We start from the raw sequence: 27,737 nt of genomic DNA on the forward strand, positions 1-27,737 counted from the left end.
CTCAGAGACCTAATACAGATTCTGCCATTGATTTTGCTGGGGGGAGACACTTTGGATGAATCATTTCTGTATAGCTAAATTGTCTCAAATTCCTTATCTGTTTAAAAAAAAGAAGAAGAAAAAGAAAAGAAAGGCAGAGGGAAAAGGAGTCCTTGATGAAAATCTGGACCCCTCAACAACAAAGAGACAGGAAATCCCAACACTTGGACCCTTTATCTGTACAGTTCTGAGTTGGGAAAAGTACAATGTGACTGTTCTTTATGGCTCACCTACATCAGCATGGCCTAAACTACCAAGGTCTAACAATGCTGTGGGTCCTCCTAATTCCAGACAACCCATTTCAGAAGTATGGTCACAAAAATATTAAAGACTAATTTTGGACAGGCACAGGGGCTCATGCCCATAATCCCAGCACTTTGGGAATGGAGGCAAAAGGATCACTTGAGGCCAGGAGTTCGAGATAAGCCTACGGAGCACAGGGAGACCCTCTCTTAAAAAACAATTTTTTTTTCTTTAAATCAGCTGAGCATGGTGGCACATGCCTATAGTCTTAGCTACTCAGGAGGCTGAGGTAGGAGCCTCCTGTGCCCAGGAGTCCACGGTTATAGTGACTATGACTGTGCTACTGCACTCCAGCCTGCTCAACAGAGCAAGACCTAGAGAGATCTTGTATCAAAAAAAAAAAAAAATTAAACAACTAATCTTATCAAGCTCCTTTGCATACCTTATCACATCTAGCATAGCACATGATAATCATTTGTTGAATTATTTAATTTTAAGAATCCAATCTGAACATTTAAGCCTTCCATTTTCTTAATGCTTATTCCTAAGAATTAATCACAAAAGAGAAAGATTCCAAATAACTCTACACATATTTCCAAATGAATGAAAAATGCACATAAATAGAGAATTTTCTGTTGAAAAGCATCAACAGCAACAAGGTATTCATTAATGGCATAAAGGCAGCAGTGTTGGTACATTTCACAGACTGCAGCCATAGAACACAGGAACCTGACTGTTTTATTCCACCAGGCTCACCTATTGGGATCTGCATGATTGGCCAGAATGTTGTAACAACCAGTTATCAGCTTCTCATAAACACGAGCCAAGAACTCATCAGACTCCGCAGGGCCCAAGATGCGTTCCAGGGAGTTGCTACTGATCTCAGCAACACTCTCAGTGCTCGACTCCAAAAGAAGAGGTAACAGGGTCCGAATTACCTGTGGCGGATTCATCTCATCTGACCAACTTCAACAAAGAAAATGAAACCCAGTTAGTGTACACACTCCAAAAAGCTGCAAGGCATGGACAGAAAAATGCAATTATTTATCAGGGCAAGGGCTTTTACTCCAGTCTTTTTTTCCCTTGATAGCTGTTTTATACATAGGTCTAGTCATACAATTTCACATTCTTCTTTTTCATTATTGTATCAGAAACAAAAACCACTTCCATTTGAAAAATTTATTAAAACATCAAATTAATTCATGCATTTTATAATACTCAAAAAAGAAAATTAACTGAAACCTAAGCAAGTAGTTTATCCCAGACAAGCTTTCTAGGATAACTGCCAGGAATCTATACCACTTTTAAGGCAATGTGATATATGACTTTACCTGTAACCTATGTACAGGAAGACAAAACAGTCCCTCCCTCAGTCTACCCTAGTCCCTACAATGGCAGGGTCTAATTCCCACAATGATTCTAGAAAAACAGTATCAAATAATCTATCACTACCACTTTAAAATTTAAACTCAAAGCACCAAGTCACAATAGAGTTTAAAGCCAGCATGCTTTTTCTGAAAAATACTATACAGAGAGGAAGAGGTACTCTGATGCCCTTTGGATCAAAGTTAAAAATCATTCTAGGCTGGGTGCAGTGGTTCATGCCTGTAGACTCAGCTACTCAGAAGGCCAAGGCAGGAGGATCACTTGAGGCCAGGAGTTAGAGACAAGCCTGGACAACATGGCAAGACCTTATCTCTATAAAAAATTTAAAAAATTAGCCAAGGCCGGGCGCGGTGGCTCACGCCTGTAATCCTAGCACTCTGGGAGGCCGAGGTGGGTGGATCGCTCGAGGTCAGGAGTTCGAGACCAGCCTGAGCAAGAGCGAGACCCCATCTCTACTAAAAATAGAAAGAAATTATCTGGCCAACTAAAATATATATAGAAAAAATTAGCCGGGCATGGTGGCGCATGCCTGTAGTCCCAGCTACTCGGGAGGCTGAGGCAGTAGGATCGCTTAAGCCCAGGAGTTTGAGGTTGCTGTGAGCTAGGCTGACGCCACGGCACTCACTCTAGCCGGGGCAACAAAGCGAGACTTTGTCTCAAAAAAAAAAATAAAAAAAAATAAAAAATAAAAAAAAAATTAGCCAAGTGTGGGCCGAGCGCGGTGGCTCACGCCTGTAATCCTAGCACTCTGGGAGGCCGAGGTGGGCGGATCGTTTGAGCTCAGGAGTTCGAGACCAGCCTGAGCAAGAGTGAGACCCCATTTCTACTAAAAATAGAAAGAAATTATATGGACAGCTAAAAATATATATAGAAAAAATTAGCCGGGCATGGTGGCTCATGCCTGTAGTCCCAGCTACTCGGGAGGCTGAGACAGGAGGATCGCTTGAGCTCAGGAGTTTGAGGTTGCTGTGAGCTAGGCTGACGCCACGGCACTCACTCTAGCCTGGGCAACAGAGTGAGACTCTGTCTCAAAAAAAAAAAAAAAAATTAGCCAAGTGTGGCAGCGTGCACCTGTAGTCCCAGCTACTTGGAAAACTAAGGTGGGAGGACCACTTGAGCCCAGAATTTCAAAGTTACAATGAGCTAAGATTGTGCTACTGCCCAGGCAACAGAGTAAGACCAGGTTTTTTTAAAAAAAAAAAAAAAATCATTCTAAGTTAAGTACTCATACTTTACTCTAAAGCAACAGGTTCTATTGCTAATGAAGCATACAAGAAAAGCCTTATTATATAGCTATAAAAATTTTCATTGTCCCATTAGCTACAATAGAATACAGACGTAGAGAGCCCTTGGCGGCTGTGTACCAGGTACTCACACGATAAGATCTCCAGTCAACCTGACCAGTGAGAGGAGGGTGTGCTTTAGGGAAGCAGCCAGGGGCAGACTTTGGCCACAAAGAGTCCCCAAGTGCGCAGCCTGCACAGCACTGATATAACTCTCTGAAGGGATGGTGTCATTGGCAAAGGCATTGCGCTGCAAGGAAGCAAATCAGATGTGAATGGATAGACCATCTTCCCTGGATAAAATTTTCACATGGAAAAAAACAGTGACATAAACTGAGACCCCAGTGGCCTCTACTCAGTATACACTGTTATTCATCCTGGGAAGGAAAGTGGAGTTGGGGGAAGGAAGCAATCAACAAACTTTACTTAGTACAAAGTTAACAGTTAAATACAACAAATATCCAATACTACTTCCAAGTGATTAGACTATAATATACTATATTTAACAGTAAAACTATGTTTATCTGTAATGATTCAGAAGGATCTGGATTTTATAATGCATCTGGTCTCCATTGCAAAGATCATAATTATCCTTGTACTCTAGCTCTGGGTGGTGTATATATAAGTCATGATTACAAAGCAGGATAACAAGATTATAATACTTAGCTTTTCCAAAGAAATTTTAGTAACAGACTAATCTGTTAATAAAGGTAATTTGAGTAGAACATACACAAAGATCAAATAAACTGACAGAAGACTCAGGAGTATCTAAAAGTCTAGAGAAACTAAAAGCTACTCCATAAAATTATAACAAAAGGAGCAAGTTCCTGACATATAATCTATAAAGGAAAGGAAACAGAGTTAACTGTACTGAGAATTCACATGCCAAATAATGTGCTAGGCACTTTACATTTAATACCTTTAATCATCACATCCCAATATTTAACAGGTGAAGAAACTAAGGCTCAGAGAAATAAAGAAAGTGGTTTGTTCTCTGATAACACAGACTGTTAAGCAAAAGGACCAATATGAGAACCACTTGGGTAATTAAATGCATTGATTATTGATTCAGCCATAGCCAATACTACTGTAGTATATGAATATCTCTTGGTAGCAAGTTTAAGCCTACTTCTCTAGACTTAAGAACAGAACACAGAATGGCTAGCGCTCAGCATTTCTAATCTTGGAACAGACAGGGGACTCACCCAGGATCCAATGTTGGGAAACTCATTGGTATTGATGTTGTTCCAGGACTCACACACAGCCTGTACCGATGATGGCAAATTCTGAACCAGTGTCGGACCTGGAGGCGACAGAAAGGACAAGGAATCATCACAAGAAAGGAGGAACAACAGAGCATTTTAAAAGCCAAGTGCAAATGCATAAAGAAACACTACAGCCGAGGCTGTCAAAATAATTACTAAGATAGCTTAGAAGAATATTTCAATAGCAGTACTATGTCCAAGAACCAGCTAATTGCTTAATAGCTAACAATCTCAATTGTAAGGTTTTCATTTCCCATCATATTCACTTTCTAATCTTGCAAGTAAAGAAGACAACTGAAAATAAGATGAAAAGTGAGGTTAAGCCACTGCAAGTCAGGCTAAAATCACCATTAAGTATCTGCTCCCTTTCTATGGATAGGTATTGCTTTGATCTTTTTTTCCTCATAAGACAAATCTTGAGGGCAGGGATCATAATGCACATTAACAACAGCATTCAATGAGGTAGTACTAAGTGAGACTATCTGAATAGTAAATGAGTATTTAACACATTAACTGCCGTGTGAGTTGCATTTAACTCATGCTAGTTTTGAGCCCAGGGCTTCATGAAACATGTAATGCACATATTTCTTCACCTTGGGAGCCACGTGAACATTTTTTTCAAGTTGCATATAACTCCTACACAGAAAACAATAAAAAACAACAAATTTTTCATTAAATTAGAAAGGATCATTTTGTTTTCAAAGTTTTTATTCTATTTTTGTAATAACACATTGTGGCCCCAAGGAAAAAAAATTTGGGGCAATCAATGTGTTAAAATGTAAAATTCAGGAAAATACAAATGGCTATAAATTTTAAAGGGTAACTACTGCACTTAACTCCAGTCCTGCTCAAGGTCTTTGATTTTCTGTCCTAAATTTCCACCAGATCATTCCTAACTCAAGATATTTTCCTAAGCACAACATAGCAGCTTGCAAGTCTTCCTAATCTCTATAAATGAAAAGAACAAAGATCTGTGCTAAAGGCAAAATAGCCTAATGCTTTAGAACCAACTGATCTCGGTTTAGATCCCAGCTCCATCACTTGCAGGATGTAGGATTTTGAACAAGTAACTTCTCTAAAACTCAGTTCCCTAATAAGTAAAAAGGGGATCATAGTAACACTTACTTTATAGAGTTATTGTGAAGTTCAAAACAAATAAACCTATGTAAATGCCTGACAAACAGAAAGGCTTCAATAAATGGTAAATGCCAATAGACAGGCAGAGAGGGAGAGAAGTAGTAGTACTAGCAGTAGTAATTAGTATTATTCAAATCACATCCATTCACTTACCCAGAGTGTTTGCCTTGCACCTACTAGAGCCAATAGCCAAAACAGCAGCAAAGCCCTGGAGTTTCTCCTTGGAAGGTTTATCAGTTGTTCCCTCTTCATTAAAGTTCTGTAGCAAATAGGCTCTGAGGGAAGAAAATAGGGGGGGATGGGTGACGCTATAGGAATATAATCCCATCAGTTAGGAGAAACGAAGCCTAGATTAGTTGAAAAAACTGTATCTCAGTTTCCTAATTTATTAAATATAATTGATAGTACCTGCCCTCTCCTGGTCTCTTAAGAATTCCAATGGGAAATTGTTTTCCAAAGAATATCTCATCCTCTGAAATTGCTCCCAAAACACAATTCCATGACAAGTTTGGGAAACAGTGAATACTTTACATCTATCTCCCTTCCCCCACCTCAGAAGACTGGCAATGTATAAAGGCTCTGAGAAGTACTATTTTTTTAAAATGAAACAACAAAAAAAACTACTTAATTTACCCAACATTTCCCAAACTTACTTGCCCAAGAACATAACAGTTCAGTTTAGAAAGCACTGGCTTAATAGGCCACATTGGAGCCTACAAACTCCCAGAGGGCAATGACTTGGTCTGCTCTGGCTACTGCTATAACCTGAGCACCTAGAAAAGTACCTGGCACATAACAGGCTTTCATATTAGTTATTTATCAGTCATATTTGTTCCAAGATTTGCCTCAAACAACAGCCCTGTCTCTACTGCAAGGCACTAGTTAAGTTTTACAAAGATCCAGGCCCCTTTCAGCATAAAAGTCCCACAGAACAGGAGCTAAACAGTGAGTTCCTACAGGGACCAGATAAATAAGTGTGAGAGGGCCAGATGAGAAATGCCCCAAGGGGAAGCCACCTCTCAGCTCCAGCTTATTACTGTCATTTGGGAAATCAAGCCCAGTTTTGCCAGCTTTTCCAATTTAAGAAAAGCAAGAAATCCCCACTTATGAATAATCTCTCAATCAGTGACTTTTAAAATACTTAAACATCATATAGACCAAAGTCCACAGGGCATGCAATTTGCAATGTCTGTTACAGAAAGAGCTAATTGCAAAATAATTTCAAATTCATTCAGAATTTTTTTTCTCTAACTACCTATCATGAAATTTAAAGAGCTTCAACTTAGTTAATAGAAGAAATGACAGATTAAAAAAGATTTTAATCTTTTTAAATGAAATGTTTAAAAAGATTACATTATCTTTATTTGTACCTACAAGTAAAATGCTAAAAATATTTAAAGAATTATAGAAATGAAGTTTCCTAACTCCTCCTGTGCTACTTGAATATTCCTTCATGGGGTACCCCTTCATACTAGAGAAGAAAACTTTATACCAAGGGGGAAAAACCCTAAGCTGATAAAAAGGAAAAATGTAAAATTGTGAATCACTGGGGATCTGCACAAAGTGAACAATGCTCGGACATCTCTGGGCAAGTGGCCCATCATACCTAGTGCATGACGCGTAGGTGTCAATGAGCTGCAGCGTGGCTGGGAGCAGGTTCTTGGTGATCTCCGATGACTTATGAGGATCAGTCTCAGCAGCCATCTTAGAAAAGTGCTCATCCAAAGATACCTGGACCTTCGAGATAGCAGCATCAAGGGTATAGATGGACTGCAGACTAGGAATTTCATGGAGTTGCAAGATGGTGGTGCAGTCAATACTACAGAAGGATGAGATCTTTAAAAATATCCAAGATATTAATTAGTTGTGGCAAAAGGCTGTAGTAGAAACCAAGTTCTGTCATCATAGTTCCAACACTAACATACCTGTCGAGCAAAGTATTCCTCTACAATTTCAACATCATATTTCACTGAGCTACACTTGGTGGATGCCAGTTCTATGAGAGAGCCAGCATGTTCAGCCTTCATTCCCTGTTTGATAAGGTGATCCTATTTGGACAGCAAGAAAAATGTTTAGGAGACCAATACAGACCGAGTTCAAAGCTTTTATTATCTTTAAATTTTAAAGTTCCTGTAAGCACAGAGCACATTACATTGGCTTTGAATATCCTTAGCAGCAAGCTCTGTGTTCCACTGCGGTACCTTTATCCAGTTGACATAGGAGCTGATCCGGAGGCGGGAAGACCATCGCAGAGTGTGTAAGATGTCACATTCACTCATCTCAGGCGAGTTCGTGGCCAGCTGGTTCATGTAAGTCTTTGATGGTGGCAAAATCCCCAGGATCCTCCACAGTATCAAGAAGTAATACTGAAGGGCACAGGCCTCCTGGGAGAAGCAAAAAGGAACACAGAAGTAGCACTTGGTGTTGCCCCAAGATCTCCCCAACAAAAAGAACTGCCCCAAATACAACTTTTAAAGTAGAATTGTGTAGAGTCTCAATTTTCAACTGAGCTTTGGCCCTGGAGTCTGCTCTTTAGATCTTTCTAGAGAGTATACCTAATAATAAAGCAGAAAATGGTAAAACACAAATACAGATAATTTGTTCCATATTCTGCACATATCCAAAGGCCAGAAAGGTGGTTCTAAGATAACTTTAGCTCCCCGATAATTTACCAATTAACCGAAATAGAACAGTACATTCTGCTGGGCAGGCCCACAATTAGCTGGGCCTTTCTATGACATGGAATAGCTCTTATGGCTTCTAGAAGTAGAGACACATTTACAGGACCATAGAAAAATCTCAAATGTGAGGTTTTCAATATTATGAACCGGCATTCACAGGAGATATAGTACTCAGAGGGCCCTTAACTCTCAAAGTCACATTTCTCTCAATGGTAACCAAAAAAATGCCAAAATAATAAAATTACCTCAAAGATAAACATAACCACTCGAAATACCTAGAAATACTGAAGTATCGGTCAGTTTTACAAACAGATGTTCAATACAATGATTAGATCCCAGAAGGGAATTTCTGGTAGAAATTGTCAAACAATTATCAAACACAGCCCAAAGTCTTCTCAGGTTTCCATGATCTTACCAGGGCTGTTATGTTCTTGTTTTCCTTCCTCCTGACCGTATCGAGCTGGGATCCAGCTGCAAGCAGGGCTGTCAATGCAGTGTAAAGCTCATCATATTTGACAAGCTTGGAAAAAAGAACATCACATGCCTATCATCAAGAAAGACAGACAATCATTAGTTTATATTTTGAAATATTTTTTCCTACTGCCCATGCACTATCACTTAACCTCATGACTGACAAAATATCCCATCAAATTACACTTATTAATTTTCCTTGCAGCAGATTGCCATTCTGAGATCAGTTTGCAAGCTATTGTGAACACACAACTGCAGGCTTTAGAATGAGAGAGCAAATTTTTTTGTCCATTAAAATATTTGCATCTCACAAATGTCAACAAAGACAGTCCTTCAGAAATAACATGTCAGAGGTGTCAACCACCAGAAAGGACTTCTACAGCAAAAGTGCAGCCAGCAAATAAATCTCAAAATAATATTTTCCTTTTAAAATAAGCTCAAATCCTAATAGAGACCAAATTCCCTCATTACAAAAAGCAAATCATTCCCTTTCACCCTGATGGGCTGATTTTGGTGAAGACCATCTGACCAACATATAAAATGGAGTTTTAAAATTCCTAGTACCACAGAATCAAGTCGGTTCAAATCATCCTCTGAGGCTTCTGGGGACAGGACACAGTAGAATCTGGGTTGTGGGACAGCATCTGAAAAGCAATGTGCTTATTAAAAGAATGGCTTCATCCTCAACTCAGTCTAACAGATTTAAAATGTAAAAACTAAGAACATACATTAGAACAAGGTTTCTCAGCCTTAGTAATACTGACATTTGGGTCCAGATAATCCCTTTCTGTGAGACATTATCCTGTGCACTACAGGAGATGTAGTAGCATCCCTGGCCTCTACCCACTAAATGCCAGTAGCACCGCCCAGTTGTGACAACCAAAAAAGTCTCTAGAAATTGCCAAATGTCCCTTGAGGCAAAATCACCCTACTTCAGAGCCACTGCTCTAGAAGTTAAATAAGGTATTCTATGATCAAATTAATTAACAAATTATATCAGACTGAACACATTAAAACTAAATGCTGTTTCCCTAATATCAAAGGGACTAACAATAAGAGATGATAATAAACTCATACTAAGGCTTCATGAAAGTTTCCACAAAATACACTTAAGATCTAATAATTCTCAGGATTAGAGTGAGCACACATTAAAAATGAACACAAGAAATACCTAGTCAAAAGAACAATTAACAGATGAGAGAATTATCTCAGAACAGTATGCCACCAAGACCCAAAAGGAAATTTAGCTTATGGGTTAGAACGACATTCCTAAGGGAAAATGAGAAAAATTAATCATTCAGAGTGGCAAGAATCCATGTACTCTAACCTATGGCCAGATATAAGGATTCCTAATTCTTTTTTTTTTTTTTCTTTTTTTTTTGTTTTTTGAGACAAAGTCTCACTCTGTCATCTGGACTAGAGTACCATGGCGTCAGCCTAGCTCACAGCAACCTCAAACTCCTGAGCTCAAGCGATCCTCCTGCCTCAGCCTCCAGAGTAGCTGAGATCACAGGTGCACGCCACCATGCCTGGCTAGTTTTTGTTAGTAGAGACGGGGTCACACTCTTGCTCAGGCTGGTCTGGAACTCCTGACCTGAAGCAATTCTCCCTCCTTGGCCTCCCAGAGTGCTAGGATTACAGGCATGAGCCACCACGCCCAGTCGGATTCCTAATTCTTGGGTCTTAATTTAAACAAAAATAAATGTGGGGTATGTCGGAGTCCATTCCTAAAAATCTTTTGAATTGTAGGTGATTTGCCACCCATAGAGAGTAGACTAAATGAAATGACCAAAGATCCTCTAAGAATCTCCAAGCTTCAATTCAACCCTGCCAATCAGACTCAGTAAGTCAGTTTCTTAGGGACAATCTTCTTTCTGACCTGATGAGAAATGCTTAGACCAGTTTTCTTCTACTTCTTTGAATCCATGATAGAGAGGGGTGGTTGCCCGGCGGCTACTGCTGTCCTGGGACCCACTTGCCCATCCAAAAGGAGGACTTAGTAGGTTATGCTGCACCTTTTAAAACAAAAATACTCAAATTAAGAAAGATACTGTCACCATTCTGCTTTTCCCTCGGGTATGATAATAGCTTGGTACAGCAAAGCCTGGGAAACTCAAACCAAACTAAAAATTTTAAGGTTTTTCTGTGACTTTTTGGAAATCATTTTTTGATGAAGCACAAAGGGAATAGCGCTCAATGAAACACTTTAAGCAATGCCGAACATAATAACCTTTAACTGACCCTCCTGTCCTCATTTTGGATCCTTACATCAAAGGAATTTACCAATCCATACAATTTACTGCTGAACATCATTCAACCACTAACAAATACTCATTGACGGCCAAGGCTCCAGCCCTCTTTTCTGTGGGCATTCCTGAGGGTTGAGCCTCTGCCTTCAGCTTCCGTGCTGTCCTCCGTCCATCTCGGTGTTTCTTAGACACAGGAAGAGCAGAGCAATTCAAGGAAAAATTCCTGTGAACAGAGCCTATAGTCCAATTTTAACAAATGCACCAAATCAAAGATATCTACACTTTTCACTTCTGGCTAAACATAAAGTACAAGTGCACACACACAAGTCCTAGTGGTTCTCCTAATTCCACCCATGAACCTACCACAAGGAACACCTGAAACCTAAAGTGAGCAGGTCATTTTAGCTTTGGATCATGGTAACTCTTGAGAAGAATAAAGTTCTCAATAACCATAAAGCAAAAAGAATATGCCGGTCTGTACCTGCTCAAACAGATACACAGGGGCTTTGGAGTACTGATGAAGCAGATAGTCAAAGATCAGAAGGAGGCGAGCCAGGATGAGGGGCACAGAGCGCATCTGAGTGTCCATGTTGACACTCAACTCCTGTATGATCTGCACAAAAAGGGTCAATATGGCCCGCCGGCCTTTCTCAGTGAAGTTGTGGAAGATGAGGAGAAGCAGCTGCAGATGTTCTATATTCAAATCTTCTGTCTCACTGGGCACCAACCCTTGCAGGGCATTCTGCTTCATCGTAGACAAAAACCTGCCCCAGAGAAAAGGAGAATATGTCTCATGGAAAAAGTCAGACATCCCCCAAGAGTTACAAAGTCAACCACTGGAAGAGTTAAACATTTTTTTTTTAATTATTTTTTATATTTAAAAAATTTTTTTGAGACAGAGTCTCGCTCTGTTGCCCAGGCTAGAGTGCCATGGAATCAGCCTAGCTCACAGCAACCTCAAACTCCTGGGCTCAAGTGATCCTTCTGCCTCAGCCTCCCAAGTAGCTGGACTACAGGCATGCGCCACCATGCCCGGCTCATTTTTCTATATACATTTTTAGCTGTCCATATGATTTCTTTCTATTTTTAGTAGAGACGGGGTCTTGCTCTTGCTCAGGCTGGTCTCGAACTCCTTCCTGAGCTCAAACAATCCGCCCGCCTCGGCCTCCCAGAGTGCTAAGGAGTTAAACTTTTTAAACGCAGGCATTAAGAGAACAAATTAAGGAAGAAAAAAGCTATATAGGAAAGAGTAGACAAAAACTAAATTTTGGCTACAAAAAAATCAGATTCAGCCACAAAAACATTTCTAAGAACTCTTCAGTTCTCTCAACTGTGACCACAGTAGCATTAATGCCTACCTTGACAATGGAAAGAACACCAGGCTCCTTCAAAAAATGTTGTAGTTGTTACTTTTAAATTAATAAACATGGACAGGTAGAACCAATTCAATTACTTTTCCCTATACTTGAATTCTGTAATTTAATTCTAGTTTTGAAAGTTTACACTACAGGTTAAAAATCACTGCATAATAGTCAAAAATAACTCAATAGATTGACTATAAAGTAATAAAAAAGAAATACTAGTCAGAGAACTTGTCAGAAGAGCTTTTATGCAAAAAAGGAATGAATGTAGCCAACTGTTTTCACTGCCTTTGGCTATTAGGAAAGAGATTTGTGTTTTAATAAGGGTTTCCCTCACTACACCCCACACACATACCCTCCTAGCCTTTTTGCAAGATTCTACCAGGAAATATATAGTGGGTCTTTGGCATTCAGGGAGGTTTATGATTTCTCAAATCCAGCATTAGAGTTATTTGATCCTAGAATGGGGACTAGAAAGCAAAGCCTTTTAGGAAAACAAACTGCTTTGAAGACTTCTAACCATGTAAACAAAAATGGCAAATACAGGTCCATCTAAAGAGGATTTAGATGATTAATCTGAGCTTCCCCCAAGGAAAAAAATTCTCTAAAATTTGTCCAAAAAAGACCACACGTCATTCTAAGTGTGTTTATTTCATGTTGAAAGCAAAATAACCAAGGATAGAGTTGGCTTCTCTCTTCTGTCTTTCAAAAAACCAGGTCAAGATAAAATTGGTTATGTTCAGGATTCAGGTTCTATCTAATAATTATAACGAAATCCCCCATGTGCTACAGGAAGACTGTTTCCAGACCATAGTTTGCGTATTTTTTTAACAGCACATCTCGTCCAACTCCCCATCACTCCTCTACCCTCTCCACTCTAAATACTATCATCACAGTAATGTCTCAAAGCCACAGATTAACTACAAAGAAGTCAAACAAATTAAAAAAGGAAATAACCTCTCTGCAGGCCTTCTTTTGGAGGTATCTTACCTGTCCCAGACTTTAAGGCATTCAGGGACATCAGGATCACCTTGAGCGCCGGCTTTATGCTGCCAGATGAGCAGGAGGCGTGAAAGCACAGAGAGGCTTTGAGGATGAATGTACAAGGGCCAGGGGCCCTCAGCAAAAGGAGCGACTCCCAGCTGTTGCAACAGTGTGTTCTGACAGGGAAGACATACAAGAAACTGTTAGGATAGAAACATAGGATAAGGCCAAAAGGTTACTCATGATCTCTAATGTTCATTTTTTAATACTGGATAGAGTACTTTAAAGAAAGAAGAACCCAGAAATCCAGATTTACAAGTAGTTTTGAAAAAGATCATTTAGTTCAACAAATGAGAAAAATATAAATTTACACATCTAACCCCATTAACATCTACAGTTAATTAGTGTCAGAAATTGACTCCTTAAAAAAGGAGACAGGCATTGAAATAGCAGAATAAGGATAATTTTCTAAATGGACATGAAAAGTTTGGTGCCTTTGAAAGAAAACTTCTTGAACAACTGTAATAGCTAACAGTTTTGCTTTCATAACCAGTTACTTAATTCAAATAACACCCAAAAGGGAAGATCCAACAACTTATAGATCCAACAACTGTATTAACAGTATTAGCCGAGCATTTTTGCCTATAAGATGTCAAGGTACCTAAAACTAATCAAGGCTGTTCTTTGCCTCCGGTTGTAGCATGTCTTTCAAATGAGCTTTTTTCAGCTCAGTATCTAAGCTGCAACTTATCTTCTCGAACACACACACACAAACTGAGCAGAATGCCCATGGAAATCCAGACACATGCCTGCTTTCTCATTTGGCTTCAGAAAACACAAACCATGTTTACTGCAGGATGTAGGACAAATTTCTAAGTTTGCCAAATTAAATTATATTCTTATAATACATCCTTGAGGACTCCATTTCTTGGAAATGAGTATTATTCAAAATGCTGCCAACCTCAAAAGCAGTACGCATGCACTGGGCAGTTACCATGGGCTGAGCTCTGAGCTAGGCGCTTATGCATACACTGTCATCACACTGAATGTGCAGGGCAGTGACAGGAGGTTAGTGGTATATGATCTATGTCACTGATGAGGCAGGGTAAACAACATGACCAAAGCCATAATAAGGTGAAGCCGGGTTTATCTCTAAAACCTACATTCTTAACTACTATGCCCAACACAGCCATATATAATTTCCCAATTCCTGGCTCCAATGAAATAATTCAAAATAGATACACCTACCTGAGCTACATTAACTATAGCACAATTCTAATAAAAGAAAAATCAGGAAAAAAATCTAAGTGTTCAAATCAAGGGACATGCAGCCATAAACATGGATAACATAATCCTTATGATGTCATTTCTATAATTTTTTAAGCGAGGGTTTTTGTTTTCATCATTGTGTCACTTTTGTAAGCCTCAAAGTAATAAGAAATGAGCTTACATTCCACAGGAAGTTAGTTTTTCCCTCCCACTCCGACCCTTACCAGCTAGCTCTACATAAGGTAACTAACCTTCTAAGATGTGAAACTGCACACAGTACGTACATGGGCACAGTAGGTACGTGCAGCAGCAAAACCCTGGCTGAGCCATTCCTGCCTCCACCTCTCCTGGATGCTGGCATTCCTGAGGGTTTGGCCTCCACCTCAGCTCCCTTGCGATCCTCCATCAATCTCATGGTTTTCCATTACTTCAATAATTACCCCTTGGTGACTAATTCCCAAAGCAATATTATCAATCAATTTTTTAACTCCTGAATTTCAGACTCACATTTCCAACGATTTTCTACACTGGTATTAATAGAAACTTCATCACATTTAAAATGAAACCCAGTAGCTATCCTACCTCGAAACCAACTGTCCTTCCTTTCTATTAATGACAACAGCATCCTTCTACTGCCATGTGAGTTTGAAACCCAGGCAATACCTAAGCCTCCTTCCTTTCTGTGCCCTTAGTCCCTTCAAATAACCTCCTGTGATCTTTGCAATATGTCCTTTATCTACACCATAACTCCCTCCTTTTTCACAATCCCACGCTAATTCAAGTTATCTTTATTTTTCCAGTGTCTACAACAGTACGTGGCACATAGTTGGTGCTCAGTGAATATTTATTGAATGAATGAACCCAGACACTGCAATAATAACAATATTAAGTCATAAAAGTATAAGGATAGCAGCTAACAGTAGGTACTAGTATTATGTGTCAAGCACTATTTGTGTTGGGGGTAAAGTATCATAATACAAAATTTATCATTTTACACATACAGTTCTGTGGCATTAAGTACATACACATTGTGCAACATTTATCAACATCCACATCCAGAATTTTTTCATCTTTCCCAACTGAAACACTGTACCCATTAAACACTAAGTCCCTATTTTCCCCTCTCCCCAGCTCCTGGCAACCACCATTCAACTTTCTGTCTCTATGAATTTGACTCCTCCAGGAGTCAATGGAATAAGTGGAATCATACAGTACTGTATTTATCCTATTCTAACTGACTTATTTCACTTAGCATGATGTTTTCAAAGTTCATCCATGTTGTAGCATGTGTCAGAATTTCCTTCCTTGCTAAAGCTCAATAATATCCATTGTATGGATGTACCCTACTTTATTTATCCATTCAAGCATCAGTGGACACTTGGGTTGCTTCCACCTTTTGGCTATTGTGAATAATACTATGAACATGGGCATACAAATATCTGTTCAAGTTCCAGCTTTCATTTTTTTTGGGTATATAACTGCTGGATCATATGGTAATTCTTTTTTTTTTCCCCAGACGGGGTCTTGCTATGTTACCCAAGCTGGAGTGCAGTGGCTATTCACAGGCACAATCATGGTGCACTACAGCCTCAAACTCCTGGGCTCTTCTTGCCTCAGTGTTCCAAGTAGCTGGGACTACAGGTGTGCACCACCACATGGTACGACGTGTAACTTTTTGCGGAATTGCCATACCATTTTCCACAGCAACCACACCATTTTACATTTCCACCAGTGATGCACAAGGATTCCACTTTCTCCACATCATCAGCAACATTTCCACTGTTTTGATAACAGCCATCCTACTGGGTGTAAAGTGGTATCTCATTGTGGTTTAGAGCCAGGCACAACTTTAAACACTTGTCATGTCCTAATTCATTTAACAGCCACTGACGTCTGGACCTCCATTTTCTCCAAGGCCCATCTTACCACCATAAAAGCAAAGCCCTGTGGCTCTCTACTATTTCAACTCCTTCATATGGATTTTAAGACTCCTGGGCCGGGCGCGGTGGCTCACGCCTGTAATCCTAGCACTCTGGGAGGCCGAGGCAGGCGGATTGTTTGAGCTCAGGAGTTCGAGACCTGCCTGAGCAAGAGTGAGACCCCGTCTCTACTAAAAACAGAAAGAAATTATATGGACAGCTAAAATCTATATAGTAAAAATTAGCCGGGCATGGTGGCACATGCCTGTAGTCCCAGCTACTCGGGAGGCTGAGGCAGTAGGATTGCTTGAGCCCAGGAGTTTGAGGTTGCTATGAGGTAGGCTGATGCCACGGCACTCTAGCCTGGGCAACAGAGTGAGACTGTATCAAAAAAAAAAGGACTCCTTAACAATTTGTCCCAAACAATGTGGCATCCCCTTCTCAACCAAAGTGAAGCACTTTTTGCACCCTCTACATGCAGCACCTTAAGCACCCTACCTTCTTTGCTGTTACCCTTTGACTCCCTATCTGGTATTCTAACATTATACACATGCCATAGCTTCTCTGGAGTCGCCATAGCTTCTCTGGAGTCCTACCCTTCCCATTCCACATGCTCACCACCACCAATCAGACCAAAACCATTCTCCCTCTTCCTTTAACCTCCACTGTACTTTCTCCATTTGGCACTCAACAAATCTGTTAAATTTACTATCTGTGTACCTACCAAACTCTATTCCCAGAAAACAGGGACTCAGTTTCAGCTTTGATCATCTCAGAGTACTTAGCAGGGTATTTTGCTCCTAGTAGATGCTAATAATTATTTATTAAAGAAGAGTCTAGATCCAGCCTGGGCAATAGTGAGACCCTGCCTCTACTAAAAAATTAAAAAATTAGCTGGGCGTGGTGGTGCACGCCTGTAGTCCCAGCTACTCGGAAGGCTGAGGCAGGAGGATCACCTGAGCCCCGGAGTTTGAGGTTGCTGTGAGCTATGATGTCACCACTGCATTCTAGCTCCAGCAACAGAGTGAGACCCTGTCTCAAAAAAAAAAAAAAAAAAAAAAAAGAGTCTAGGAAGACAGACTTCCAAAGAAACATCCTAGAATCTACTGATACCAAAAACAACACCTCACCTACCTGACCACCTTAATAGACTGCTTTACTAGACAAATTTAAAAGAACAGCGAGGTCATGACAGACCTATCTCTTCCCACAGACTTTTAGTAGAAAGTCCACTTGCCAAGATATTCAAAAGTCATAAATAAGCGGGTTTCAATTTCTTTTCTAAGTAGTGAATAGGCCTACTGGTCTTACTTAGAATCATAATAATTTATTGCCCTGACAGTTGAAGACAATGTTTGAGACATAACTTCTCTAGTTGTCTACTTTCACAGATTGGGGTACCCTTTATTAAGTTCCCTTAGAGGATACTATGAGTGTTTGTGTTGCCATGTAAGTCAGGTAATGGAGTAATACATTACTCCAAAGAAATAATATCCAAGATAGGAGAATTCAAAGGCAGATATAGAATACCCTTCACTACCTTTCATCACAGAAAAGAAGTTTGGGAGAAGAATTTAAGTTCCATGTTTGGAGATGAAATGAAGAGGGAGGTTTGAGGGTTTCCTTTGCCAAACATCAGTAGTTACAGGCAACAAGGCTGCAAGTCCACACATGTTCTATAATCATTTTTTTAAATACTAAGATGGTAACATCATTATAGGAGTCTTAAAGACTTCTATTCTCTAAAAAAAAATTATTTCTTCCCTATTCTTTGGACAAGTTTAGGCAGGAAAAGGCCAAGTATACGAACTTTAAAACTTCCCTAAATAAATTTATCTGAGAAAGGAGCTAACAACTTTGGCAGGACACATTGAGCCTATATAGTCTAAGAAGGTACCGTAGGCTGTATACTAACTAAAGCATTTCCTTTTCTTTATTTTAGATAGGTCAACAACTTTTTTACTCAATTTATATTCTTTTCTGTTGAAATAGAACTTTTCATCTAACAGTAGGTAAATATAAATGGGTTTTATAATTACCTTTTTAAAGAACAAAAGAAATTGTTAAGAAACTTCTCAAACACTTTGGGATTGTGAGAATCAATTTCAGGTCAGGCACAGTAGCTCATGCCTGTATTCCTAGCACTTGGGAAGGCCGAGGCAGGAGCATCACTTGAGGCCAGGAGCCTGAGGTCGCAGTGAGCTATGACGACGCCACTGCACTCTAGCCCAGGTGACAGAGTGAGACCTCGTCTCACAAAAAAATAAATAAATAAATAAAAAGAATCAATTTTAACCTCTTAAAATAGCTTCCTGGATTTTATCCCTTTGGAGGCAACTGACAAGCCCTTGAATTTTATCTTGCCTCTGAGAACCCACTGAAATAATCTTAAGTGTAACAAAACATTTTTCAAAATACTCTCAGGGCAAATTCTTGAGCAAAGAGGGTATAGGGAAAAACTAGGAGCCTACATTTTTAACAAACTCCCCAGGAATCCTTATGTACACTAAAGATTGAAAACCATTAACTTTGACCATGTCAAGAAAGTGATTGTCAAAATATGACATCACCAAACATTGAGGGAGGATATAAATCCACACACTGACGGACACATTGCTAGTGGGAGCAAATATTGGTGCATCTAATTTAGAGAGCACTTTGGCATTATCTGTTTAAGGTCATGTACTCTGTAACCTGGCAATTCAAGTCCTAGTGATATTCCCAAGAGAATCATTTGTCCATGCACAACATGGGACAATGCCAAGGAAGGTAATACCAACATCTAGAACAGCAATAAATCCCTGGACACAATGCAAATGTCCATCAGTAGATGAAGAAAGGAGATCAATCAATTGGTACAGTCACAAATACAATGGAATATAATACAATCCAAACAAGAACTACAGAAATCTGTAGATGAGGCTTGGCAATATAGTACTATATAATATTAAGTGAAAAAAGAGTATCTGAAAAGATTACATACAGCATGTCATCTGCTTTAAAGCTATAAACAAATAAACTTTGTTAATTTAAAAACTATAGATAATGTATACAGTTGACCCTTGAACAACATGGGTTTGAACTGCCTGGGTCCACTCAGACACCAATTTCCTTCTACCTCTGTCACCCCTGAGACAACACGTCCAACTCCTCCTCTCCCTCCTCTTCGGCCTACTCAATGTGAAGGCAACGAGAATGAAGATCTTTATGATGATCTACTTCCACTCAATAAACAGTAAGCATATTTTCTCTTCCTTATGATTTGCTTAGTAGCATTTTCTTTTCTCTAGCTTGCTTTATTATAAGAATACAGTATATAATAACACACAAAATATGTGTTAATTAACTATTTATATCACCCATAAGACTTCTGGTCAACAAGCCGGGCGCAGTGGCTCACACCTGTAACCTTAGCACTCTGGGAGGCCGAGGCGGGTGGATCATTTGAGCTCAGGAGTTCAAGATCAGCCCGAGCAAGAGTGAGACCCCATCTTTACTAAAAACAGAAAGAAGTTAGATGGACAACTAAAAATATATACAGAAAAAATGAGCCAGGCATGGTGGCGCATGCCTCTAGTCCCAGCTACTGGGGAGGTTGAGGCAGGAGGATTGCTTGAGCCCAGGAGTTTGAGGCTGCTGTGAGCAAGGCTGACACCACAGCACTCTAACCTGGGCAACAGAGTAAGACTCTGCCAAAAAAAAAAAAAAAAAAAAAACACAAAAGGCTTCTGGTCAACAGTAGGCTATTAGTAGTTAAGTTTTGGAGGCACGGGGGTCAGTGCCCCAACCCTTGCATTATTTAAGAGTCAACTGTATATACATGGAACCTTGAGATTTAGCATTCAAGGTATCAGCTACTTCAGTGAGGAAAGAAAACAATAAGATTAGAAGTTGACAGTCAAGGTCTTAGACTCTGTTCTAGTGGTGGGTTTGTAAGTAGGAGTGTATATGAAAGCATCTATCTCCTATGATGTGACTCTTCTTTTTTTTTTTTTTTTTTGAGACAGAGTCTCACTCTGTTGCCCAGGCTAGAGTGAGTGCCGTGGCGTCAGCCTAGCTCACAGCAACCTCAAACTCCTGGGCTCAAGCAATCCTCCTGTCTCAGCCTCCCGAGTAGCTGGGACTACAGGCATGCACCACCATGCCCGGCTAATTTTTTCTATATATATTTTTAGCTGTCCATATAATTTCGTTCTATTTTTTAGTAGAGATGGGGTCTCGCTCTTGCTCAGGCTGGTCTCGAACTCCTGAGCTCAAACGATCCGCCCACCTCGGCCTCCCAGAGTGCTAGGATTACAGGCGTGAGCCACCGCGCCCGGCCATGATGTGACTCTTCTAAAACAAATTTGAATTTATATTTATTCGATTACTAACGATGTAAATATTTTTTCAATCTTTTTTCCATTTATATTCCTTTTTTCTAAATTGCCCTCTTGAGTATTTTGTCTACCTTCTCTACTAGTATAATCATCGGTACTCTGTTTTTGTAGTTTTTTTCTTTTCTTTAAACTTACTGACTTGGGACTAAAGAACACATTGTCTTTTTCTTGAAATTATTCTAATTTAGACACAGGGATATACTAGAAAAATCTCTCAACCGTCTTTCCAGTGAGGGGCTTCAATGGCAAACTGTTCCTTAACAATAGGAGCAACTGCAGCCTGTGGGAGCTGGTGTAAAGAGCTCTTGACCTAGATGATCATTGTGTACACAAACCTGCAAATTAGGTGACTGAAGGTCAGAGGTTACCAGAGAGTGGTTGAAGTGATAGAGAGCAGCAGCAAACTCTTCATCTGATGAACCTTGAAGACAAGTGGAAAAATCAATCACTCGAGCAGACATTGATGCAGCACGCCACCCTGCCAACAGCCAAACTCCACTAGAAAAAATCCACCAGAAACATATCCTGTCTACTGACCCTTGAGTCCCTCTTTGTCCACTTCCTTGATGATACTGGCCAGGGTGGCCATATGGTGTTCTGAAAGAGACACACTCAGATAGTTTCGGATAAAATTGTTCCGAGAGTTCAGCATGGAAGAGGTGATGAAGTTCAAAATGTTTGAAGCCAGACCTAAGAACTAAAATGAACACAAAAAAGCTCATATCAGGATTATAAGCCCAATGCTCCTACAAACCCTGAATACAAATAGGAAATTAAATATGCCCATAGGTCTCACGCAAACACAGTAAATTAAAGAATCAGATTTTAAGTCACTTACGTTGAAACTAAGTTTAATTATGTGAGTCTTTCCCATGTAATTCTATCAGTTATGTAAAATGGTATGCCAGTTTAACACAATAGACTTCACCAAATAGTGTATGAAGACATACGATTTCCAAATAGACTGAGCCATTTCTTTCGTTCCTCTAAAATGCTCTTTTTCCAGCTGCAGGATAGTATTAATATATTCAATTCTGAAACCTATATTAATGATTATTATACATATATAGAATTCCCAGCTCTTCTCCATTAAAATTAAACATAAGTACTGTATAAACGTTTTACATCCATGTCCTTCACTAGACTGTAAGCTATATGAAGACAAGAATTGTACCTAGCTCATTCACTGCAAGTACTTGAGATGTATCAGACCTATGCTAAGTGCTTGAAACATACTCTCTTTAAGTCTTCACAACACCTTTAGAAGCATGTGTAATCATTTCCATATAATAGCAGACAAAATTGAGGCTTGGAGAAGTTCAGATTCTTGTCCAAGGTCACGAAGGCAGGAAGTAACAGGATTCAAGCCTACTTCTGCCTAATTCTAAAGGCCATCAGAGAAGCAATACCAGCAATACAAGTGATTTAATGAAACATAATCAATACACAGAAGTCCTAAGCAAAAATATCTTTAAGCATTATAGTTATTCAACCTATAAAATGTTATAATTCAAATAATCTGCTTCTCATGCCCCAGCTCCCCATATCCTCTTCCCCCAAACCTCAGCAATCCACTCTTACCAACTCAGGATCTTTGCGACTAGCCAAAATGTTGCCCTTCTCACCAGGGGCCTGCTTACTGGGGCTTTTAACCCGCGGAGAGCTCTCCAGTGGAGGGGGTGGTGGAGGGGGCGGAGGTGCCACTTTCTCTTTACTGGGGGAGATGGTCTCCTCAAACCATTGCCCCAAAATAGGCTCACTGTCATCATCTGAATAGAGAAAAAGAAAGTAACAAAAATAAATTTAGAAAAAAAGTCTTTTGGAGTATCTGCTTTCCAAAAGTGCCTAAGTCAAAAGGAATGCAAAGATTATCTGGATTGTGGTGGTAGTGGTTACAAGGTTGCATATATTTGTCAAAACTCATCTAAATGATTACATAAAATGAGAGTATTTTATTGCATATAAATTACACCTCAATAAAACTGATTTTTTAAAGGAGCTCAACAAAGGAAGAAAAACAACATCACTTTATTTTACTGGCAACAAGCCAATTTTTTTTGTTTCTTGTTTTGTTTTAGACAGTCTTCCTCTATCACTTGGCTAGAGTACAGTGTTATCATAGCTCACTGCAACCTCAAACTCAGCTCAAGCGATCTTCCTGCTTCATCCTCCCAAGTAGTTGGGACTACAGGCACACACCACCATGCCTGGTTTCCTTTTTTTGGTAGAGACAGTGTCTCACTATTTCCCTCAGGCTGGTCCCAAACTCCTGGCCTCAAGCGATCCTCCCGCCTTGGCCTCCCAAAGTGCTAGGATTACAGATGTGAGCCATTGCACCTGGCTCCAAACATTTTCAGGAGCAAATTTATACTTGTCTTATCAGTATAAACACCAGGAGGGTAACAGTCATACCTCTCTCAGTATCTCACATTGCTCCCACAAATCCGACTGTGAAGGAGAATCCGAGATATTTACCTTATTCACTCTCTCTCCAAACTAAGGCAGGAGGGAATGTTAGCTTGGCCCTGTTGTTCACTACCACAGTCTTGAGTTTCTTTCCTCTATGCTTCCCTAAAATATGACTCCATGACAACAGCCAAACCAAACACCTCACAAGTAACCTTTTGAGTTTCACTAAGAAAGCTCAAAGCACAGGTCACAAAATGAGTGAACACATGAAGAAATATGAATAATTGAGATGTATTTTGATTTTTGGAGAGAAAGGAATGAAAAGCAATCTGGGCTTGGCTGAAAGCTGTGTCCGTCAGTCAGTCATCAACAGCTCAACTTGCTCTTAAATAACATGTCGTCTTTGAGTGCACGTAAAATCAAGGTCTAGGCTGGGCACGTGAAAACAAAATGGTAAAAAGGAAACTAAAGGACCCCACTGGGAACCCTCCTGTTGCACCCTGCAGCTTATCTCTGAGAGAGAGAAAAGAGCGGCCTCTACCTTGGCTGCTGTCCTCCTCCGTGCTACTGAAATCGTCCTCATAGTAGGTGTTTGAGTCAGTGGAGGCGCTGGCATCACTGCTCATGGAGCCCTTCCTCTGCCGCTGCAGGACACATGCCTAGGAAAATGACAATTATAAAACCAGAGCCATCCAACTTCATCTCATTCGCCACATGAAAAGTTTTATTGATATCTCATTGTTTTCTTCTGAACCCAAGAAGTATTTGTCCTAATAGCTCCCTCCTGCGCTTACATCACTTGATTCTAAAAAAACACTACCAACCAGAGATACGGACAAGAACTGAAAAAAGCAACATTGCCATACTGTCCTCTGTTTCTGCTTCAGTATGCCAACCATCACTAATCACCAAGTAGCCAAGCGTATCACAATGCTGATAATCAAGAACTGATGCAAATGTTTGGATACATTAAAGCAGTTAAGAATTTCTCTCTTCTTCAAAATCATTACCACGAATTTGGGTTTATAGAAGTCATGGTGTATGGTCAGACTTACTCATTTCAGGAAGGTTATATATATAAGAAGTTCTTCCAAATTATCAGGGGCTTGATTCACACCCACCTTTCTGTAGGAAGTTGAAAGTAACGTCAAGAGCAGATTTGTCAGTGGGACAGAGTCAATCAGCCGTTGAATCCTCTGTATGGAGGTGCTCTGGGCCATAATGCTCAGGGCCGCAGGCGGACCATCTGTCTCCCAACCCTGACGGTAGCAATATCAAAGAGAAATTAATGATACAACTCAGCCAGAAAAAACCTGAGTTGATGGATCAAGCTAACTTGCCCAAAAGGGATGCAACAATCAATATGCTAATTCCCATGAGTATAATCTCCTCACCTTGTGAAGGGCCTCCACTTGCAGGTCTTGGAAGAGAGACGTTAACAGCTTGATGGCATGGTTTGCCAGTATTACAGACAGTACCCCAAATCCCTGATGCCTGCACACACAAAAGAGGAATACACAAACCTTAAAATAATTAACAATAACTTACACCCTCTGGATTTCATTTTGGGCCCTTAGATCCCTTTGGAATCTATGTACCTTTCATGTGAAAAATTATTGTACATATATATATACATAAAATCTACATGTAATTTCTGAAGTTCAAAATCTCCCTGAAGCCCATCCATGGACTGCCTACACATCTGCAGGCTTCAGGTTAAGAACTCCTAGACTAGTAGAAACTCATCCAAATCCATGGATTTTTGGAATTTAAACTATCAATTCAAAGCTAATGGGTCATGTGAAGATGCAGACATTTAAATGTTGGTTGAACTTTTAAAGAATCATTCTTTTGAGAAACAAAAGGTTAAAATTACCAACTTCTATAAGATATCTGGCAACAAAACCAAGAGAATAAAAACAAAAAGTTTTACAGTTTGAGTAAAATGTTTTCTTTCTGTCCAAAATGTCCACATGACAAAGGATTAATATATATAATACACAATAAGTTCACATAAATCAATAAGAAAAAAGGACAAACACCAAAGAGAAAACTGAGACAAAGGATACAAGGTAGTTTACAAAAGAATAAACATAAATGACCAATAAATATGTGAAACGAAATACAATCACACCGGTAATCAAAGAAATACAAATAAATGTAATATAATAGCATTTTTCTCCTCTAAGCGTAGCAAACATAAGACTAATGATACCCAGTGTCAAAGAGAACATGGGGAATTAGGCATGCGCACACACAGCTGGAGGAAACACAAATTAGTATAACTTTTATGAAAAGCAGTTTGGCAAAGAAAACATTTTAAATTTTTGAATATGTGTGCCCTTCGTCCTAACAGTTGTACTTTTAGGAATTCACCCCCAAGAAGACAATTAAACAAGTTCGCAAAAGTTTATGTTTCAGGAGGTTTATCAAAGGAAAATTTATCGAAATAAGAAATTTGGAAGCTGGGCACGGTGGCTCATGCCTGTAATCCTAGCACTCTGGGAGGCTGAGGTAGGAGGATTGCCTGAGTTCAGGACCAGCCTGAGCAAGAGCAAGACCTTCTCTACAAAAAATAGAAAAATTAGCCAGGTGTGGTGGTGGTGTGCACCTGTAAGTCACAGATACTTGGGAGGCTGGGGCAAGAAATCGATTGAGCCCGGGAGTTAGAAGTTGCAGTGAGCTATAATGACGCCACTGCACTCTACCTGGGGCGACAGAGCGAGACTCTGTCTCAAAAAAAAACAAAAAAAGAAAGAAAAGAAAAGAAAAAAAGAAATTTGGAAAAACCTAAATAAGTGCTCATCAACAGGGAAATTAGTCAATTCTGGTATATTTACATAGTAGAATAATGCCAGCTATTAAAAAATTATGTAGGCCGGGCGCGGTGGCTCACGCCTGTAATCCTAGCACTCTGGGAGGCCGAGGTGGGCGGATCGTTTGAGCTCAGGAGTTCGAGACCAGCCTGAGCAAGAGCGAGACCCCATCTCTACTAAAAATAGAAAGAAATTATATGGACAGCTAAAAATATATATAGAAAAAATTAGCCGGGCATGGTGGCGCATGCCTGTAGTCCCAGCTACTCGGGAGGCTGAGACAGGAGGATTGCTTGAGCTCAGGAGTTTGAGGTTGCTGTGAGCTAGGCTGACGCCATGGCACTCACTCTAGCCTGGGCAACAGAGTGAGACTCTGTCTCAAAAAAAAAAAAAAAAAAAAAAAATTATGTAGACTTTACAATAGTGTCACTGAGGCCGGGCGCGGTGGCTCACGCCTGTAATCCTAGCACTCTGGGAGGCTGAGGCGGGTGGATCGCTCAAGGTCAGGAGTTCGAGACCAGCCTGAGCAAGAGCGAGACCCCATCTCTACTAAAAATAGAAAGAAATTATATGGACTTTAAAAAAATAAAAAAATAAAAATAAAAAAAAACAATAGTGTCATTGAAAAGATGTCTATAATATTTCATACACAATGATCTCATTTTTGTAAACTTATATGTTTTATATATATATGTACACAAAAATGTTTGAAGGAATGTTTACCAATTTGAGTGGTAGGATTTGGGATGATTTTTTTCCTTTCTTATTTATGCTCATTTGTATGGTCTGCAACTTATAAAAGTACATATTTTTTTTTTTTTTTGGAGACAGAGTCTCACTCTATTGCCCAGGCTAGAGTGTCATGGTGTCAGCTTAGCTCACAGCAACCTCAAACTCCTGGGCTCAACCAATGCTTCTGCCTCAGCCTCTTGAGTAGCTGGGACTACAGGCATGCGTCACCATGCTCAGCTAATTTTTCTGTATATATTTTTAGCTGTCCATATAATTTCTATTTTTAGTAGAGGCGGGATCTCGCTCTTGCTCAGGCTGGTCTCGAACTCCTGAACTCAAACAATCTGCCCACCTCGGGCTCCCAGAGTGCTAGGATTACAGGTGTGAGCCACCGCACCTGGCCCACATATTGTTTTAAAATCAGAAGAAACAACAGCCATTTTAACAGTATAACTGCTATTTCTAAAGATATAATTTTTGGCATTCACCCATTTCCCTTTACAATGCCAAGAATGAAGAAAGCCACTCATAAAATCACAAACTACTGCTCGCTCTAGGAAACTCTCATCTCCTTACTTTGCCTAGTATCTACTGTCTACGACTCCATTCCTATATCAGATTTCAGCTTAATTAGCACTTCCTTGGGGAAGCTGGCCTTGATTTCCCTGGCTAGGTCAAACACTCCTAGTATAATACTCTCTAGATATAATCTGACATATATTTGTATGAGTATCTACTCCATGTGTCTAGGGAATGTGTCCACTTTCTGTGTTCATCACAGCATTCCAGAACTAACACAGAGCCTGGGACAGAGAAGATACTCAGTGGATAATCTGTGGACGCAGTCCAGAATTTGACCTCTTCCTATAAGTCCAGACTCACCTGTCCAGCTGCCTCCTCAACATCTCACATAGAGGTCTAACAGTCATTTCAAATGCATCATGGCCAAGATTATTTGTTTCTTCCCCTTCCTCCCACTCAGCCTACTCTTAAACTGGTGTTCCCTATATCGGTAAATTACACAACCCAGGTGCTGCTCAAAGCCAAATAATTTTGGTGTCATCTTTCTCACACTCTACATCCAAGCCATCAGCAAATCCTGTCAGCTGTACGT

At 39.9% G+C, this 27,737-nt stretch overlaps 1 protein-coding gene across 1 annotated transcript in view; it reads right to left on the minus strand.

The window, feature by feature from the left end:
• The window catches only part of UBR4 (ubiquitin protein ligase E3 component n-recognin 4), a 127,812-nt gene that overhangs the window by 83,911 nt on the left and 16,164 nt on the right, over window positions 1–27,737 (minus strand). Inside the window, exons 12-29 of the mRNA XM_069479418.1 lie at window positions 24,470–24,569; window positions 24,197–24,334; window positions 23,617–23,734; window positions 22,248–22,435; window positions 21,204–21,363; window positions 21,002–21,087; window positions 13,106–13,275; window positions 11,236–11,518; window positions 10,385–10,520; window positions 9,070–9,149; window positions 8,450–8,578; window positions 7,555–7,737; window positions 7,279–7,401; window positions 6,960–7,189; window positions 5,507–5,628; window positions 4,157–4,254; window positions 3,044–3,201; window positions 1,039–1,248 (exon numbers count right to left, since the gene is read on the minus strand). Of these exons, the coding sequence (XP_069335519.1) occupies window positions 1,039–1,248; window positions 3,044–3,201; window positions 4,157–4,254; window positions 5,507–5,628; window positions 6,960–7,189; window positions 7,279–7,401; window positions 7,555–7,737; window positions 8,450–8,578; window positions 9,070–9,149; window positions 10,385–10,520; window positions 11,236–11,518; window positions 13,106–13,275; window positions 21,002–21,087; window positions 21,204–21,363; window positions 22,248–22,435; window positions 23,617–23,734; window positions 24,197–24,334; window positions 24,470–24,569 (2,712 nt within the window). The remainder of the gene's footprint in view (window positions 1–1,038; window positions 1,249–3,043; window positions 3,202–4,156; window positions 4,255–5,506; window positions 5,629–6,959; window positions 7,190–7,278; window positions 7,402–7,554; window positions 7,738–8,449; window positions 8,579–9,069; window positions 9,150–10,384; window positions 10,521–11,235; window positions 11,519–13,105; window positions 13,276–21,001; window positions 21,088–21,203; window positions 21,364–22,247; window positions 22,436–23,616; window positions 23,735–24,196; window positions 24,335–24,469; window positions 24,570–27,737) is intronic.

The sequence above is a fragment of the Eulemur rufifrons genome, chromosome 8 (genome assembly GCF_041146395.1).
Source record: "Eulemur rufifrons isolate Redbay chromosome 8, OSU_ERuf_1, whole genome shotgun sequence".
NCBI classification, from domain to species: Eukaryota; Metazoa; Chordata; class Mammalia; order Primates; family Lemuridae; genus Eulemur; species Eulemur rufifrons.